Source organism: Chiloscyllium punctatum, chromosome 2 (assembly GCF_047496795.1).
Source record: "Chiloscyllium punctatum isolate Juve2018m chromosome 2, sChiPun1.3, whole genome shotgun sequence".
Taxonomy (NCBI): domain Eukaryota; kingdom Metazoa; phylum Chordata; class Chondrichthyes; order Orectolobiformes; family Hemiscylliidae; genus Chiloscyllium; species Chiloscyllium punctatum.
The window spans coordinates 32,682,319-32,702,093 of record NC_092740.1 but is presented as its reverse complement, the minus strand read 5'-3'; the positions used below and the strand labels follow the sequence as shown (position 1 = coordinate 32,702,093).

General features: G+C 41.7%; 1 protein-coding gene across 3 annotated transcripts in view; it reads right to left on the bottom strand.

Moving 5' to 3' along the window:
- Positions 1–19,775, bottom strand: part of LOC140495808 (cadherin-related family member 2-like) — a 148,911-nt gene that overhangs the window by 52,195 nt on the left and 76,941 nt on the right. For 2 of the 3 annotated variants that reach the window (XM_072594951.1, XM_072594967.1), the window contains exons 21-25: positions 14,417–14,466; positions 12,201–12,361; positions 9,129–9,231; positions 3,695–3,783; positions 1,306–1,374 (exon numbers count right to left, since the gene is read on the bottom strand). In XM_072594951.1, coding sequence (XP_072451052.1) covers positions 1,306–1,374; positions 3,695–3,783; positions 9,129–9,231; positions 12,201–12,361; positions 14,417–14,466 — 472 coding nt within the window. The remainder of the gene's footprint in view (positions 1–1,305; positions 1,375–3,694; positions 3,784–9,128; positions 9,232–12,200; positions 12,362–14,416; positions 14,467–19,775) is intronic. The other variant, XM_072594959.1, reaches the window with a different exon arrangement.

Genomic DNA, 19,775 nt, shown 5'->3' with positions numbered 1-19,775 from the left:
TGCCAATCCTCCACCTTCTCAGCCACTCCCAAACTCACCCCGACATAACATTGGAGGATAGGTGGTGGGGCAGAATCAGCAGTCCATCCACATATGTAAATAAATATTTAAGGATCAATCAACTTTATTAAAAGATTGATCGACTTACTAATTCATTGCCCATGCCAAAATATGGCTAGCACAGGGAGTTGGGCGGGACTGGGTCGGTATGTTCTTAAATGGCTGCAGAAGAAAGGCAGGAAAGAAGGGTGGGAGCACCTTTCACACAGTACTCTTTACACACTCTGTGGGAGCAGTAGAGAAAGTGTAAATACTGACGACTGGGAGCTGAAGGTATGTAGACAATGGAGATTTCATAGATTTCTTACAGCGTGGAAACAGGCCATTTGGCCCAACAATTCCTCACTGATCCTCCGAACAGAAACCCACCCAAAGTCATTCCCCTACCCTATTACATCACATTTACCCCTGACTAATGCATCTAACCTACACATCTCTGAATACTATGGACAATTTAGCCAATTCACCTAAACTGCACATCTTTGGACTGTGGGAGGAAACCAGAGTACCCGGAGGAAACCCACGCAGACACGGGGAAAATGTGCAAACTCCACATAGATAATCACCCGAGGCTGGAACTGAACATGGGTCCCTGGTGCGGTGAGGCAGCAGTGCTATCTACTGATTTGCTGGCAACAAGTAATTGACTGATTTGTGGACTAGTGATTCAAGGAACAAACCAGAGAACAGGAAATTCTACACTGAGTACTGTGCGATGAGAAAGAATTAATTACTAGTCTTGTGGTGCAGCATCCCTTGGAGAACTGCATAATATGATAGAACTTTTCGTTTAGATGGAGAGGGTAGTAGTTGAATCTGAAACTAAAACTCTGAATCGAAGCAAAGGGAAATATGAGGATCAAATTGGAAAGGATGGTTGGGGAACCTTGATGAAAAGGCTGACAGTGGATGGTTAAAGTTTAAAGAATGTACATATGAATTGGAACAATTATTAGTTCCTATCAGATGCAAAAATAGAGGGAAAATAACTCACCAATGGCTTACAAAATAAAAATAGGGTTAGTATTAAATACAAAAAGGAGACATATAAAATTGCTAGACAAAGCAGAAAGCCTGAGGATTGGGAGCATTTTTGAATTCAAGAAAAGTTTGATCAAGAGAGGGTATGAGAGTAAGATTGCAGGGAACATAATATTTCATGTAAGTATGTGAGGAGAAATCATTTGGTTAAAGACAAATGTAGATCCCTGACAGCACATAGGTAGGGAAATTATAATGACTTACAAATAGTTTACTCGTATTTTAGTTCTGCCTTCACAAATAGCCTCCCAGAAATGTTGGAGAACCAAGGATCTAGTGAGAAGGTGGGATTGAAAAAAATCAGACAGTAAGAAAATAGTGCTGGGCAAATTAACGAGGTTAAAGGCTAAGAAATCACCTGGGCCTGATAATTACATCCTAGGGTACAAAAGGAGGTGGCTATGGAAATATTGAGTGCATTGTGGCCAACTTCCAAAATTCTAAGGACCCTGAAGCAGTTTGTATAGGTTGGAGGGTACCAAACATAATTCTAGTATTTTAAAAAAAAGCCAGAGAAAGGAAAGAACTACAGACCAGTTAGCCTAATGTCAGTAGAGGGGAAAATGTTAACATGATAACAGAATATTTATAAAAGATTGATAGGATTGGACAAAGCGCGGGGTTATGATAGGCAAATCATGTTAAATAATCTACTGGAGTTTTTGAGGATGTAACTAGTAGAATAGATAAGGGAAAACCAATAGATGTAGAGTAGTTGGATTGTCAGAAGCCCTTTGATTAGGTCCTAGATGACAGATTAATGGCAAAATTAAAGCATATGGAATATAGGATAATATCTTGTCCATGAACTGAGAACTGGTTGACAGGCAGGACAGATATTGACAAAACAAGTCCTATCGCAGCTGACTGATGTCACAATGGCCATCTGTGCGTGCTTCAGCATCCATCTTCAATGTTGGAAACACACACTCTGACACTATATTGGGTGAGTTCCCTGCTCTGCTTTAAAAAAAATTGATCCGTCAAATGCACCTCCATTTACCAACTCATCTGAGAGGCAGTATTTCCAAAATAATAAGTAACAGTCTTGCACAGACCGTAGACTAAAATCCAGGAAGAATGTTATACAAACGGTTCCCTGTCTTAGAGTCAAGAGTGTCCTCCCTTATTTCACACCAGCATCTTTGAAAATTTTATGCACCTTTAAATCGTATAATGTTTGATCTAATCAAGTGGCAAAATAAAAGCATGAAATGTATGTTAGCGGGATGCTCAGCATACCATACCCATTCCACAAATCTCATGTAATGGAGGAACCGTTTGTTGGCATACCAGCTGCAACCAAGAAAGCAGTGCTCCTCCCCAAACACTATTAAACAATTTTGACACATAACTCTTGTGACATAAACTGTTTAACTTATAAATATTTAAATATCATTTATTTTTAACATCATTGACGTTAAGCTTGGGTTTTGAATTTCGAGTTAATAACATCTTTTTGTGTGTCTGAAGGTAATAATTATCTTGCAAGTATGTCTGTGGCCATGGTGATTTCTTTTACAACAGTTTGTGAGAGCTTCTTTGACAACGTAATGAGGTTTTATTTACTTTAGGCTTTTATGAGTTAGCATGGCAGACAGTTGTACCACAACACTTATTTTGAAAATTTGTAAACACAGGATTTATCTTTAAATTTATGAGAAACACTCAGAGCTCAAAGAAAGGGATTCTTACATTAATTTCCCTACAGTATGAAAACAGGCCATTTGGCCCAACAAGTCCACACTGACCCTCCAAAGAGTTACCCACCCAGACCCATTGCCCTACCCTATATTTACCCCTGACTAATGGACCTAACACTATGGCCAATTCACCTGACCTGCTTATCTTTGGATTGTGAGAGCACCTGGAGGAAACCCACACAGATATGGGGAGAATGTGCAAACTCCACACAGACATTCGCTTGAGGCTGGAATTGAACCTGGATTGCTGGTGCTGTGAGGTAGCAGTGCTAACCACTGCCCCAAGGTTTCAGTTTTACTTTGTTTTGGGCATTTCTGTGCAGTCTATGCACGAATGTGCATGCACACAGCAGATTTCCTGAGAAAGGGAAAACATAGTAGCACTAGGTGACATTATAGTAAGGTGTTAGTGATAATTCCAAACTAGAAGTGTTGGGCTAAAACTCTGAAGAGATTACTTGAAGTTGCATATATTTATATTTAGATCTACAATAGCTCCAGGAATAAACGACTGAGGCTCTAGTTAATGTGTTAAAGTTACAGTTACTTAAACCAGTAGAGAAAGGTATTTTGATGTGAATACTGCATAAGATTTGTTGCTGGGTATTGTACTGTAAAAAAAATTCTAAATAAGTATTTTAGGATTAAAATGCTTTGAATTTGTGTTATGAGTAATTAGGTTGGTGTATTCTATTTTATCTTCATTTATTTTCCTTAATAAACTTCTGTTTTAGTGTTAAAATACATCTGCAATGTTACATGCTGCTACCTCAGTAAGAGAACTCCTCGTTATAACCTAACAAAAAGGAATGATTTGTTAAGCCAAATTTCAGAATGGGATGTGACTTGTCCAATAATAATTTCAACTGAATCATAACACTGTGGCATACCTCAGTATCTTTTTCTTATTAAGAAGCACACTTCCTGGCGAACTGTCAAAAATTAGTTGTAGCTTACTGTTTCCATCAACGACAAAGACCTGAAGCAAAAATATTTGATGAGCTACACATGGTAATTATACTTTTCTGTTAATTTTCATTTGACGAAAATATATGGGTATAATGATTAAAGTGCAGGAAATTAAATAAGAGGCTGCAAAAAAAGGCTAATACAGAAAAACCTCTACACTAATTGTAGTAAAGGTTTTATTCAAATTGTGGTGGAGAGTTGTTTTTCGGACTGGAGACCTGTGACTAGTGGTTTTCCCCAGGGATCAGGCTGGATCCATTGTTGTTTGTCATCTATATAAACAATTTCAATGTGAATTTGGGAGGCACGGTTAGTAAATTTGTGGATGACACCAAAATTGATGGAAAAGTTGACGGTGAAGAAGGTTGTCTAAGATGACAAAGAGATCTTGATTAATTGGGCCAATGGGTTGAAGAGTGGCAGGTGGAGTTTAATTTGGAACAATATGAGATTTTGCATTTTGGTAAAGTGAACAAGGGCAGGACATATATAGTTAATTGTAGGGCCCTGGGTAGTGCTGTCGAACAGAGAGACCTAGGGATTCAGGGACATAGTTCTTTGAAAACAGTGTTACCAGTAGACAGGGTAATTAAGAACATGTTTAGCACACTTACCTTCATTGCTCAGACCATTGAGTATAAGAGTTGGGACCTCATTTTGAGGTTATACAAGAAGTTAGTGAAGGTGCTTTTGAAGTACTGTGCACAGTTCTGGTTGCCATTCTTCAGGAAGGATATTATTAAATTAGAGAGGGTTCAGAAAAGATATGCGAGGATGTTGCCTGGACGGGAGGTTTTGAGTTATAAGGAGTGGTTGGATAGGCTGGAATTTTTTTCACTGGACCATAGAAGGCTTAGGGGTTCATAAAGGTTTATAAATTCATAAGGGACATAGATAAGGTGAATAGCAAGGGTCTTTTCCCTAGCATTGGGGGGAGGGGTGGGGTTGAAAACTACGGGGACATATTTTTAAGGTGAGAGAAGAAAGATTTAAAAGGAGCCTGAGGGACAATTTTTTTACACAGAGGGTGGTTTGTATGTGGAATGAATTGCCAGAGGAAAAGACAAATGCAGGTACAGTTACATCATTTAAAAGACATTTGGTTAAGTACAAATGGAAAAAGGTTTAGAGGGATATGGACCAAACTCAGGCAAGTGGAACTTGTTTGGGAAACTTGGACAGCATGAACAAATTGGACCAGAGGGACTATATGATTTTATAGCTGAAAACAATGGGTTCAAGAACTTGTCACTGTTTACTAGGGGGAGATTTCTGATTACCCAGCAATAAGGCTTGGATTTTACAAATGAGGCAAATCCAAGAAATCTCCTGACCCATTCCACCACCTTAAGGATAAATGTTCATTTCTGGTTGTTAGGAATGGGGAGGTAGGTAAAACTAAATCAGACTTGCCAAATCCAAGCACAGATTTGAAGTCGCCATCAGGACCACCATTAAATATTAGGTTCTCTATGGCTCATCTTCACACCCCATCCACCTCCAACTCCCATATTTGCCAAATCATGACAAACAATGCCCCCATTCATGCCAAATGATAGGTCATCCCTTCATGTCAATCCATGCTACTCCACCACCCCCATATCCACTTACAGCCTGCATTATAATTTAGCGCCAACCTATCACAATCCATACCACCCTGTTAACATTGTCATGTTAACATTGAACAGTTTGCAGAGAAGGTTTGCCAGGATGTTGCCTATTCTGGAGGGTTATAGTTATGAGGATATATTGCATAAACTTGAATTGTTTTCACTGAAAAAATGGAGGCAAAAGGGTGACCTGATAAAGGTCAACAAAGTTATGAGAGGCATAGATAGGGTGGATAGTCAGAGGCATTTTCCCAGGGTGGAAAGGTCAACTACAAGAGGGCACAGCTTCAAGGTGAGAGGGCAAATGTTTAGGGAATAAGTGTGGGGAAAATGTTTCACACAGGTTACTGGGTGCCTGGAATGCACTGCCTGCAGAGGTGGTGGAAGCAGGCATGGTATTAGGCAAGAACTTTCGAAAGCTGATTGGGGGCAGATATTCGCAGGTAAAGGGATGGCTGGAAAATGGGAAGCCTTCAGAAATGAGATAACAAGAATCCAGAGAAAGTATATTCCTGTCAGGGTGAAAGGAAAGGCTGGTATGTATAGGGAATGCTGGATGACTAAACAAATTGAGGGTTTGGTTAAGAAAATGAAGGAGGCATATGTCAGGTATAGACAGGATAGATCGAGTGAATCCTTAGAAGAGTATAAAGGAAATAGGAGTATACTTAAGAGGGAAATCAGGAGGGCAAAAAGGGGACATGAGATAGCTTTGGCAAATAAAATTAAGGAGAATCCAAAGAGTTTTTACAAATACATTAAGGACAAAAGGGTAACTAAGGAGAGAATAGGGCCCCTCAAACATCAGCAAGGCGGTCTTTGTGTGGAGCCACAGAAAATGGGGGATATACTAAATGAGTATTTTGCATCAGTATTTACTGTGGAAAAGGATATGGAAAATATAGACTGTAGGGAAATAGATGATGACATCTTGCAAAATGTCCATATTATACAGATTACAGAGGAGGAAGTGCTGGATGTCTTGAAATGGGTAAAGTTGGAGAAATCCCCAAGACCTGATCAGGCGTACCCGAAAACTCTGTGGGAAGCTAGAGAAGTGATTGCTGGGCCCCTTGCTGAGATATTTGTATCATCGATAGTCACAGATGAGGTGCCAGAAGACTGGAGGTTAGCTAACGTGATGCCATTATTTAAGAATGGTGGTAAGGACAAGCCAGGGAACTATAGACCAGTGAGCCTGACCTCGGTGGTTGGCAAGCTGTTGGAGGGAATCCTGAGGGACAGGATGTACATGTATTTGGAAAGGCAAGGACTGATTAGAGATAGTCAACATGGCTTTGTGCGTGGGAAATCATGTCTCACAAACTTGATTGAGTTTTTTGAAGAAGTAACAAAGAGGATTGATAAGGGCAGAGTGGTAGATGTGATCTATATGGACTTCAGTAAGGCGTTCGACAAGGTTCCCCATGGGAGACTGATTAATAAAGCTAGATCTCATGGAATACAGGGTGAACTAGCCATTTGGATACAGAACTGGCTATTGAGGGTTCACGAGGTCAATTCCTGGAATGGCAGGACTATCTTATGTTGAAAGATTGGAGCGACTGGGCTTGTATACCCTTGAGTTTAGAAGACTGAGAGGGGATCTGATTGAGACATATAAGATTATTAAAGGATTGGACACTCTGGAGGCAGGAAACATGTTTCCGCTGATGGGTGAGTCCCGAACCAGAGGACACAGCTTAAAAATAAGGGATAGGTCATTTAGGACAGAGATGAGGAGAAACTTCTTCACCCAGATACAGACAGTGTAGTTATTGTAATGAGGTCAGCCCAGTGGTCCTCATAGAGTATGAGTTCCCTGATTGGGGCTGTTAAACCAATCTAATCAGGGAGCTCTGGCTGACAGGTATAAACAGGAGAGTCAGGGATTTTGCTCACTCTAGAAACTGGCTCTGTGCTCGCTTGGTCAGTGTCATGCACTCTGCAAGTGTAAGTAAAGGGTGACTTGCTGACTCAATACCAGCCTTGGTGAAAGTATTTCAACATGCTTTTCATTTCAAAAATTTAAAATGCTGGCTATTTACATAACCAGACAGCTTAACAGTTTCACATACTTTATCACCCTTTAAAGTACTTAAGAGTCATAGAGTCACTGAGATGTACAGCACAAAAACATATCCTTCTGTCCAACTTGATCATGCCGATCAGATATCCCAAATTAATCTAGTCCTATTGGCCAGCATTTGGCTAATATCCCTCTAAACCCTTCCTATACACATCCCAGATGCCTTTTAAATTTTGTAACTGTATCAGCCTCTACCACTTCCTCTGGCAGCTCATTCCATACACGCATTATATGGTCCCTTTAAATTTAGGTCCCTTTAAATTTTTCCCCTCTCACCCTAAATTTATGCCCTCTAGTTCTGGACTCACCTAGCCCAGGGAAAAGATCTTGTCTATTTACCCCATCCATGCCCCTCATGATTTTATAAAGTTCTATAAGATTACTTCTCAGCCTCAGACCCTTCAGGGAAAATAACCCCAGACTACTTAGCCTCTCTCTTGTAACTCAAACCCTCCAACCCTAGCAACTGCCTTGTAAATCTTTTCTCAATCCTTTCAAGTTTCACAATTTCCTTCCTATAGCAGGGAGACCAGAATTGCACGCAGTATTCCAAAAGAGGCCCAGTCAATGTCCTCTACAGCTGCAGCATGACCCCCAAACTCCTATACTCAATGCTCTGACCAATAAAGGAAAGCATACCAAGTGCCTTCTTCTCTATCCTGTCTACTGCGACTCCACTTCCAAGTAATTATGAACCTGCATTCCAAGGTCTCTTTGTTCCGCAACACTCCCCAGGACCTTATTATTTAGTGTATAAGTCCTGCTCTGATTTGCCTTTCCAAAGTGCAGCACCTCACATTTATCTAAAACTCTATCTGCCACTCCTTGGCCCATCAGCTCGTCTGATCAAGGTCTTGTTGTATTGTGAGGTAACCTTCTTCACTGTCCACTCACCTTCTATCTACAAACTTACTAATTATACCTCCTGTATTCACATCCAAATCATTTATACAAATGATTGTCTACTCTAAAAATTTCTAACTGTGGAATATGGTCTGTGGTCCAACAAAGATTCGGTCTGTTTGAACTCAGCACTGTGTTCACTATGGGCTAGCTGAGTTCGTGTTGTGTGAGTTTTTTCCTGCTACAGTTTCTCTTCCAACAAAAAGAGGGTTATTGGAAATGAGGGTTGGACCTCTGGATCCAGAACTACAATGCATTTTGAATAAGTGCAGGAATCTGGATTGCTTGAGTGTCAGACAAGCACTATGTGACACAGCAGAGAGAGGGTAGTAATGACCTGGAGTTACAGGCTCTCAGTGAAGGCGTGGACCCTGATGTTTTTGCGTGGTGTCATTGAGGACCAACGAGTAAATAAGAAATAGGAAAGGGTAAGGGTGCATGAGATGTGTCCCTAATTACATGGACAATCTCCTGAATTTTTCAAAGTCTGCAGCATACCTTTTGAGGTGATGGGGATAGGGAGAAGTTCTCAAGAAATTCTTAATGGTGGGATGATGTGACTGTGGACCTTGGCAAAGACAGAATTTAAAATGTTGGAAGAAATGTCAAACTGCAGAAATCTTGATGAACAGACTTGCATGATCCTCAGACAAAAGAAAATCACCTCCCATAATTATCATCACACATCACCTACTTTCAATTCCAAGATTCAAAATGCAAAAGACAAAACATTGTAGTGAAATACAGACTTACTTCTAATAGGTGATGAACACTGTTGCTGGGTAATCCTCCATCAATGGCAGCAACCTTTACCTTCCAGCCTCCCTTCCGTGTAAAGTCCAAATGATTTTTTATTCTTGAAATAAAACAACAACACAAACAATTGCTAAGACTGGAAGGTCACTATTCTGCCTCCTGGTTGTACAGTCCATCAGACATCAGCAGATGGGAAAAACATACATGGGGAGGGCCAAGGAAGATGCAACAAAGCACATTTAAGAAGGACCTTCAAGAACGTGACTCAGGTTGGAGGGAAGGGTATTGCAATGTACCAAGGCTAACAGCCAGAGTCTTCATAGAAGTGCTACAGTGTGGAAACAGGACATTTGGCCCAACAAGTGCACCCTGACCCTCTGAAGAGTGTCCCATCCACACCCATTGCCCACCCTATTACTCTACATTTCCCCTGACTAATGCATCTAGCCTACACATCCCTGAACACAATGGGCAATTTAGCAAGGGAAATTCATGCACCCTGCACATCTTTGGACTGTAGGAGGAAACTGGAGCAAACTCATGCAGACACAGGGAGAACATGCAAATTCCACATAGACAGTCACTCAAGGTTGGAATCGAACCTGGGTCCCTGGTATGTGAGGCAGCATTGCTAACCACTGAACCATCATGTCACCCTATTGTTGTCCATTGGTCGACTAAGTCTAAGTATGTAAGTATTACAATTGTCAGGTACACTCGATCTGTTATTGCAGATACTGTATTTTCCTTCTGAATTCTTGCATATCCAGCTAGCTGACTTTGCTGCACCATCAGTGGTCAATTCTCCAGCTGGCTATGGGCATTGCGCTTGGGAAATCCCTTCCCTAAACTCTTCTTGTCTTTACCTCTTCAACAATTTCCTTAAAAACCAAGGCCCAAACATCCCTGAGCATTCGGGGGCCTTTGGATGGCAACCCCTGGAAAAAGGTCGACAGCCGAATGACTGGCCCAGAAATTCCAACCTCACAGTAATAATGGGCTGTGGGCAGGTACAATTTCACCCCTCATTGGACAGAAATTCTACCCTTTCAAGCTGCCAGTCAATTTGATCAGCTGTTAGCTCCTGTAGTCCAGCCTGTGCCAGAGCTCCTCACAGTGTGCTGCCAGGGGGTACAGACAGTCACACAAAGGAGGCCTAGTGGATCCTGAGCTGAAGGACACTGGCGTGTATCTTTGGGCCAGGTTTTTCATAGCATCCCAGGAAGATGGGAATGGATTGGCAGGAGGGATATCACTTTGCAGCCAGGAAGGAGGTTGGGGGGGGTGGTGGGGGTGGTGGTGCTGGTTTAAAGGGCATCACCCTGAAAATAGCATCCCCTCCTTCCCACTGTTCCAACTGTTTTTAAAGAAAGATCCCACTCCTGCCAACCTGCTCACACCAATCATTTTATTGCATAAATAGTGTCATATTGTCAATTGAGCTTTTAAATAAGCTTTTAATTATTTATTTGCATTCAGTGGGTGGATGACAATGTCCACTCCCTAAGATGGGATGAGTGGGAAGTGGATGGGCTAGCTACCTAATCAATATTATGTTTCCACCCATCCTACCAAAAACAGAGGGGGTATGTACTATCCAGCCTTAAGTCGTTGACCGCCTGTCCTAATAGTTTCTTAAGCGGATCAGTGTTAAATATTCTTTAGTGACCCTCTTGTGAATGGCCTTGGCTTGGTGTATAATGGAAAGGTCATAAATCCAGGCAGTAAACAAATTTCTTTCAGTGGAAAAATTGATTAAGAATGTGCAATTCGCTACGACAGGATGCGATTGAGACTCTCCAGTGTCAGCTTCTGCAGAAACCCAAATTTGTCAGTAGTAAACGATAAAATAGAACTGTCATTTGCACAAGATCAAAGCTATCTCGAATGCTACTGCTCCCAAGATTTACAGTTTAAAACAGAATCTCAACAGCAGATTTACAATACTTAAAAATTGCAATAACAATTAATTGTGGGCTATTCAAAATTTGTAATATAAATTATTTTTATTTAGTTTAATAGAAGTTTAATGCATTCTGGAAGGAAAAGAAACAGAAAGATTGACTGAAAGGTTGAGATGATGCAGTTGGAATGGCTAGTTGGACCAAGTGACCAGTTTCTGTGCTGCATGTAATTCTATGCAAAGTGCAATATAAATACAATACGTTGCCATGGTTGTGCTTATTCAGATAATGCCTCATAACAAATCATTTTGACCATCCTTGAGCTCATTCAACCTGCAGTCTTCAGAGTAAGATTGCGTGTACTTAGTTGTTCAGCCATGGATCATTGGAAATGCTGCCATTTTTGTTGCTAATCTTTATATCTTGCTTTGCAAAAACTAGTATTCAAATTGTTCATTAAGTAATTAGGGTGTAGTGAGGTTTATTGAAAGGTTTTTCTAATACATTCACGGACAAATTGATTTAATCCAACAGCACAATATTGTACTGTGTGCTATTGGTGAAGGAGCAAATAGACGGTAAGACAGAAGAGGAGTAGAAAGCCATTCGGCCCATCAAGTCTGCTCAATTGATACTCTCGATCGAAACCTCTTAGTCTGATTTTTCTACTTGAGTGTATAGCTGACACAATTAAAAGAGAGAGCCAAGATATTTCTTACAAACTGATTAAATCCCCATTGTGACTCAGGGCAAGAGGTTACACAAGGTGCAGGCCATTAACAAACCCTTAGGCCTTCTTTAAATAGCTTGCACTCCCACATCTTACTTCAATGTCAGCAGAAGCTGGATGCTAATAACTAGGGGCTAATATTGGTGTGGGCTACATGTTGAACCTCTGCCTTTGAATCTGAATGAGGTCACTGAAAGCACATCTGTTAAATTGGCAGGGGTGTGTGCGCAGCATGTGCCCCTGGTGAGTGCCATGTTACTGACATTTGGACCCACCAGCCTGCCCATTCTCAGGGGGGCGAGTGGTTAATAGGAGGGCCTGAAAGTCAGGCCAGTCATGTTTGGACATCAATATCATGGATTGTGATTTCTCCCACCAGTTAGTTTTATGCCCCCTCACTGATAACATCAAAAATCCAAGCACAGTATTACTTACCGTAGACTGCCCTGCCAGAGGTGTTCACTGTTTAAAGAGGTTTGAATATAAAAAGACTCTGCCGCTGTTTTGTTTATTGGTAGTGCATCCGTTGTGGAGAAAATGACTTCCACAATGCAGAATGTAATAATGCCATTCTTCCCAACATCATAGTCAGTGGCCTAAGTATGCACGTGGAAACGTTAAAATCGTTAAATTACTCATGCATCTGATTGACATCTATATATGTAATTTACAGCAGTTCAAGCTTTGCTATGAGGAGAGAGAGATATCAGCACTGAAGTTCAATACATCCGCATGTACACGTTAAAAAGGTTGGATGCACATAACTGGGACAAAGGGAAATGTGCAGGCAGCAGTGATTCACATATAATTAATCACCTACAAGTGGTCTTTAGTTTTATTAAAAACATAAATCTATATTGCTCACTTCCAAGGCCACTATCTGATTTCTGTTTGAATAATGAAACTTGATAGGTGCACATTACATGAAATACTAACAAACCCACAGATTTACTCTGAGGTGGATCAAATGGAGCCAATGGGCCAATTTTGTTTTGGCTATACGATCTCAATAAGAAATTGTTAAATTGGGTCCAAATGCTAAATTGTTTGAATAAAATATATAAGGAGCAGCATTTCCCTTCAGCATGGGTCTGAATCCCATTGCCTAGTTCCTCTCTTCTAGAAGATGAATAGTGTGAAGAAGGTTTTCATCAACAGAGGCTCTCAAAGACTGGATCTTTTCAGGGAGTTGTGTTCCCCAGCACCCCATTTCAAAGATTAGGGGGATCCGACCCCACAATTCCACAGCCACTCCTTGAAGACCAGAAGCATTATTGATTGTTTTACGATGAGGCTTCTACCTGCATCTCAAGTGGAATGCCCCCACTCTAAAAGGGGTGGCCACTGCTGAGACTAAATGCAGCCCCCAGTGCTGAGGAGCTCAGGTACATTTGGTGTCAGGGGTCTTGTCAATGGGGTATGTATAGCATGGGGTGTGGTCTGGGTACAAGAGAACAAGGAGAATGCTTTTTCTTTTTATTTAATTCACAGGATGTGGGTATCGCTGCAGAGCTACCACTCCTAAACTCTCTTGAGAAGGTGGTGATGAGCTGCCTCCTTAAACCAGGAGGTATGGAAGGGAGGCTAGCACTTCCTAGTCTGAAATCAGCCCACTGTATCTCAGCTGCCAGATCTCCCCTTCCAGCACCAGCCTTCCATTGTCACTGGTAGACTTAAACAGTTTATTAAAACATTAACTGTTTTTGATGCACGCTTATTTACTTCTTTAACCACTTGAAGAGATTTAAAAGCTACAAATAGGCCTAATGGGCAGGAATTCTTATTTTTTCCCATGTCTCCCAAACTAGAGGGCATAGGTTAGGGTGAGACACAAAAATGTTGAAAGGGACATAAGGGGCAACTTTTTCACACAGAGGGCGGTGTGTGTATGGAATGAGCTGCCAGAGGAAGTGATGGACGCTGGTACAATTATGGCATTTAAAAGACATCTGAATGGGTATATGAATAGCAAGGGTTTAGAGGGATATGGGCCACATGCTGCCAAATGGGACTAGATTAGGATAGGATATCTGGTTGGCATGGATGAGTTGGATCAAAGGGTCTGTTTCTGTGCTGTATGTCTCTATGTTTCTATCTCTATGTCTATGTACAAGTGAAAGATGTCTACAGTCATTAGAAATGTATTTCTATCAATTTTATATAACTTCTGAAGTCTGCCCATGCTAGTTATTGCATGAGTAATCATGGACTTGGCATGGTGGATATAAGGGGCATTGGGTTTGGGTGAGTTGGCATGGAAGGTATGAAAGCACATAGGGAATGGGTGGGAGTGAGGGTATGTCAGGGCAATGGTTTGAGAATCTACCAAATCTTAAAACAACTGGGATTAAGTCCTAGAAAAGCAGGGCAGGTTTGATGTCGAAAACAGTCCTGACTTCTATTTCCCATCCTGTGGTGGAGGATGTGAAATTCAGTCCCCAGTGCCTTTGCTCAACCCCATGACGGCCTAGAGTCTATCCCACAGCCCACTCACCCCTACCCCAATGAAACAGAAATAGCATGTTTCATGTCACTTTTCACCAAAGTGGGCCTGGAAATTTCCTGGCCTGAAGTATCCACACTCATTGCCAAAATCCAGCCCCTCGGCTCAAGCAAAATATCCAAAGCTAACGAAAGTTGAAGCATCTTACCTCAAACACCGCAATCTCTAACCCATCAATGATAAATTCAGTTGGAACAACTGGAGAGAAACCAGAATCAGCTATTAAATTCCTCCATTAATAATACTTTTATTTTTAGCAATACTTTGATTAAATTATTTTAAAGAAGTGCAAGTGTCGATTTAAATCACTCAGCTTTTTAACACATTTTAAAAATAATTGATACATTCACTTGAACAAATTAGAATTTCTTTCATTGGGCTCTTGTGGCACAGTGGGAGAGTCCATACCTCGAGATCTGGGTTCAAGTCCCACCTGCTCCAGAGTTGTAAAATGATATCTGCGAACAGGTTGTTCAGAACAAAAATGAAGGACAAAAGAGTAACATGAAGGGCTGCTGTGGTAGTATCCCTACCTGTGAGTAAGGAGGCCAAGGTTTTAAGCCTCACCCTCCAGATGTGTGTAATAATATCTCTGAACAGTTTGATTAAAAAAAATCTAGAATTTCTTTCATATGGGACAAGTGTCCTAATGTCATAGAAATGTACAGCATGGAAACAGATCCTTCGGTCCAACGTGTCCATCCCGACCAGATATCCCAACCCAATCTCATCACACCTGCCAGCACCCGGCCCATATCCCTTCAAACCCTTCCTATTCATATACCCATCCAAATGCCTCTTAACTGTTGCAATTGTACAGCCTCCATCACTTCCTCTGGCAGCTCATTCCATTTTATATAACTCCTGTGTGAAAACGTTGTCCCTTAGGTCTCTTTTATATCTTTCCCCTCACCCTAAACCAATACCCTCTAGTTCTGGAATCCCTGACCCATAATGTGATGAACTATAACTGGAAAATCAGAAAAACTGTGAAAATTTACATAATTGAATAACAAAACAAGTTAATAATGACCAAGTCAAATATATATTTTCCATTTCATATTATTAATCCTTCTTAAATTGATAACATTCTTTACAAAAATATTATACCAAAATCTTGTTGCAGTTCCTTAAACATTGTGTGGGTACTAATAGTCTACAGACACTATAGACGTATAAAGACAGTCATTTGTGGTAATAATTCACTTACATCACAGTGGGCAGCAAATTAAGACAAGCTAGTTCTTGTTATGTGGATCTATTATCCCAATGAGCTTCTTTGTGTATTACAATATATGCTAACAAATGCAAATGAATCTGACATTGTATGTTCCTGATAATAAAGACACAAGATGGTGTCCAAAAAGAGACAAAAAGCCAACAGATTCTGCCAGTCTGGTCTGAACAAATAACATTTTGCCAAATAGCAATGGGTCTTTTCGTGGGAACAGCAGTGTTGTTATCAATACCCAAGGGAGGTGCTTGCATGGAGACAATAAGGAACACTTTGAATGCACAAGCTTCATTCAAATGCAGAAGGTTGTTAGAAAAGAATCAATAACCTAAATAAAAAAAAGTTTTTGCAAAAAAGAAATCGAAAGCAATCCTGAAAGATCACCTAGAAATGTTTAACTTAAAGCATTCAGCAGGAAAACACATCTCATTCATCCTGTGTATCGCCAGAGCAATTTAATTATTTCCTATTTTCCATTTAAGCACCTAACATATTCTCTGTGTTATCCTTTTACTTTCCCATTGTTCTCATCCTTTCATCTATAATTTCTTCCAGTTTTGAGAAAGGATTTGAAGTACAAACTCATCTGTCCTCTTCACAAATGCTGACTGACTCACTGAGTGTTTCCAGCATTTTGTGCTTTTGTTTCTCATTCTCTGATGTCTGGCCTTTTCCTTGCAATTTATCAATATTGTGAAAACAGTTTGGAAAGCTCTGAACACAAACGAAATGTATGCAGAATGCCAAGAAACTGTCCACTGCATATGGAAATGATCCAGTGTAGAGTAGCCCTTAGCAGCACTTCACCAGATTTTGCAAATTACTTCCAATGCAGCTGTCTGTTTTCAGTTCCACTGCACATTCAGCAAGATTGACATTCTGCACAATGGCAGGGGAACAGGTCAACCACAAGAGGGAGAAGCCATTCTTCTTACCCTCTTTCTCTCAACATCCTAGAATGTTGAAGAGCAGGTACTTCTCGACTAAAAGAGACACTGTGTAGTATTCACGGCAGTAAGCAATTTGTTAACAAGGAGATGGACACGAGTATGGTATGTTCATATAATATTGCATAGTCAAAGCTACCGTTGGCAGAATAGATGGGCTTTTTGATCAATCTTTATACCATACTGATAAATAACCAGCAAAATCCCCCTTCCTCCCCAGGGTATAATTAACTGTCCAGAACTCTGCCCCCTGCAGGCCTGAAATGGTTAATGGCGGGCAAGACAAGGTGGAGCAGCAGACTTGAGTGTGAGCAGGATCAAGTCTCGATTAAATGTAAATTCACTTGTTACTCTCCCCACCCTGGGTTATGTCAGGATCTATTATCCCCAAACCTGTACAGTGTGTAGAAATACAGTTAAGGTGCAGTGCATTGAATTTTTTACATTCTAAGATGGAAAAATAACATTGTTTGAGTTCACCCCTTGACACATCCTCACTGTCCGACACTGACTTCTGGTCTAGCTATGTCTTAAAATGTAACTCACAGAGTCTTAAAGTCATACAGCACGGAAACAGACTCTTTGGTCCAATCAGTCCATGCTGAACACAATCCCAAATTAAACTTCCTGCTCCTGGTCCATATCCCTCCAAACCTTTCCTATTCATGTATCCATCCAAATGTCTTTTAAGCATTGTAATTGTACCTTCATTCACAACTTCCTCAGAAAGTTCATTCCACTCTCGATCCACCCACTGTGTAAAAAAAAAGCCTCTTATGTGTTTTTTAAATCACTGTCTTCTCACATTAAGAATGTGGAGTTTCCATGCTCTCCCCGTGTCTTTGTGAGTTTCTGCCAGGTGCTCCAGTTTCCTCCCACTATTGAAAGATGTGCAGGTTGGGTGACTTGGCCATGCTAAATTGCCCATAGTGTTCAGGGATGTGTAGTTTAGATACATTAGTCAGGGGAAATTTAGAGTAGTAGGGTAGGGGAATTGGTCTGGGTGGGTTACTCTTTTGTGGTTTGGTGTGGACATGTTGGGCTAAATGGCCCGTTTCCACACTGTGGGGATTCTATGAAGCTAGATGTCAAGAATTCTCAACATGGAAGTCAATGTGAGTACCTAATGACTTCAGTTCCCCTCTGGCTGCAAGCAGCCTCTGTGATACTCAGCATTAATGAGTCTCTCAGGCACAATCCATGGCCAACAACTGCACATGCTCCTCACCCACAGACATTGGCATCAAACTTTGCCATCTCCTTGTGAACATCATGGCATCTCACCAATCCACAGACCAAAGAGCATTCACTGAAGTCTTCCATTGTGTTGGAAATCGATAGTACAAAATGGGAAAGGCAATGGCTGCTATCACATCCCTAGTGGGTTGGGTAAATGTCCCACCCTACGGGGTGAGGTTTGCAAGACCCACACTAAGACCATACTAAGAAAACAGCATTGTAAACAGATCATGCACTGTACAGGATACAGACCTGCAGGGATCGAATCCATGGCGAATCTAATGAATTGGCTCCTTGTGTAACCACTTCATTCACATTTGGACACAGAGATCATGGAAAGAATGGGGATGTTGTAGGCTAGAGGACAATGGTGTCATTAAGGAACATGGTGACACACTTACATTTGGGGTGACACACACATGCAAACAAGCAACTGTAGAGACTTCACCTACTACATGGGCGGCACGGTGGCACAGTGGTTAGCACTGCTGCCTCACAGCGCCAGAGACCCGGGTTCAATTCCCGCCTCAGGTGACTGACTGTGTGGAGTTTGCATGTTCTCCCCGTGTCTGCGTGGGTTTGCTCCGGTTTCCTCCCACAGTCCAAAGATGTGCGGGTCAGGTGAATTGGCCATGCTAAATTGCCTGTAGTGTAGGTTAGGGGTATGGGTGGGCTGCGCTTCGGCGGGGCGGTGTGGACTTGTTGGGCCGAAGGGCCTGTTTCCACACTGTAAGTAATCTAATCTAATCTACTGTGCAGTATAGCTCATGACATCAAACTGTCCTCAATGCATTTTCTACTTTCTCTTTCTAGGAATTCAGCCTGGCACTGCCCTGTCTGTTTGTGAGGAAGAGGCATCTGGATTTCTTGCCAACCATCACTATATCTTTGGTCCTGGGATCAACAGAGTGATGGGTGATGTACTACATGTGTGTGTGCCACACTAGCAGACCCCAAGGGTACTGGACCTGGCTCTCCTTGACAGTCCCAACCTGTCATTGGAGGCAGACGGATGATTGCATTTTTTGGTGCATTGTTGCAGCCTCTGAGCAGTAAAGACTATTGCATCCCACATGCCTGCTGCTCTTGTCCCTCCCTGTTCATGTGCACACAGTCTCTGGTAATGGAAACTAGGAGAGCGCTTTCTCCTGCTCAGGGGCTGAGCAGGTGCCTGGTCTCTGGTAGTCCTCTGAGTGCCAGTGGCCAGGGACATTTGTTCTTTCAACAGCTGCAGAGCTGTCACAGTGGAGTTCTCACCAGATTAACATTCCCACTGAGGTGTCAGTATCTCAGCTGGGTGAGGGGTACATTAGGCAGCCTTGTGATACTTCCACTAATGCCTCAGTAACCTCATTCACTGCTGCTCCTTTGGGAAGAGAACACTCCTCCTTCACACCATACCCTCCATTAGGACCTTCAGGTCCCTTTCAGAGATTGACCTTCTCTAACATGTTCAGATTGTATCCATCAATGAGCAGGCAGCTCCAGAATACCAGTGCTTACCCAGGCACAGAGCTTCCACGTGAGGGTGCAAGGGTCCCTATCGCAGGGCAGACAGCCACTCAGTACTGTGTTACTCCAGGAACAATCCTTTATAAGGCGGGAATAGATTTGGATGAGGGATATCATTGGAATGGAGCAAGCAGCAAATAATATTCATGCCACACAAGTAGCAGGAAAAGACCATTTCCAACAAGAGAGAATTGCCTTGACAGTCAATAGCATTATCTTCACTGAATCTTCCACTATCAACATTCTGGGAGTTACCTCTGATCAGAGGCTGAACTGGACCTGTCATATAAATACTGTGGCTACAAGAGCAATCAGATGCTGGGAATCTTGCAGTGAGCTTGACTCCCCAAAGTCTGTCCCCTATCTACAAGGCACGAGTCAGGAATATGATGGACTACTCTCCACAGTCCTCCCCACTTGCTTAGATAACTCCACCAACACTGAAGAAGCTTGACACCATCCAGGAGAAAGCAAACCGCTTGACTGGCAGCACATCCACAAACATCTACTCCCTCTATCACCGACCGTCAGTAGCAGCAGCATCTACCAACTACAAGATGCACGACAGAAATTCA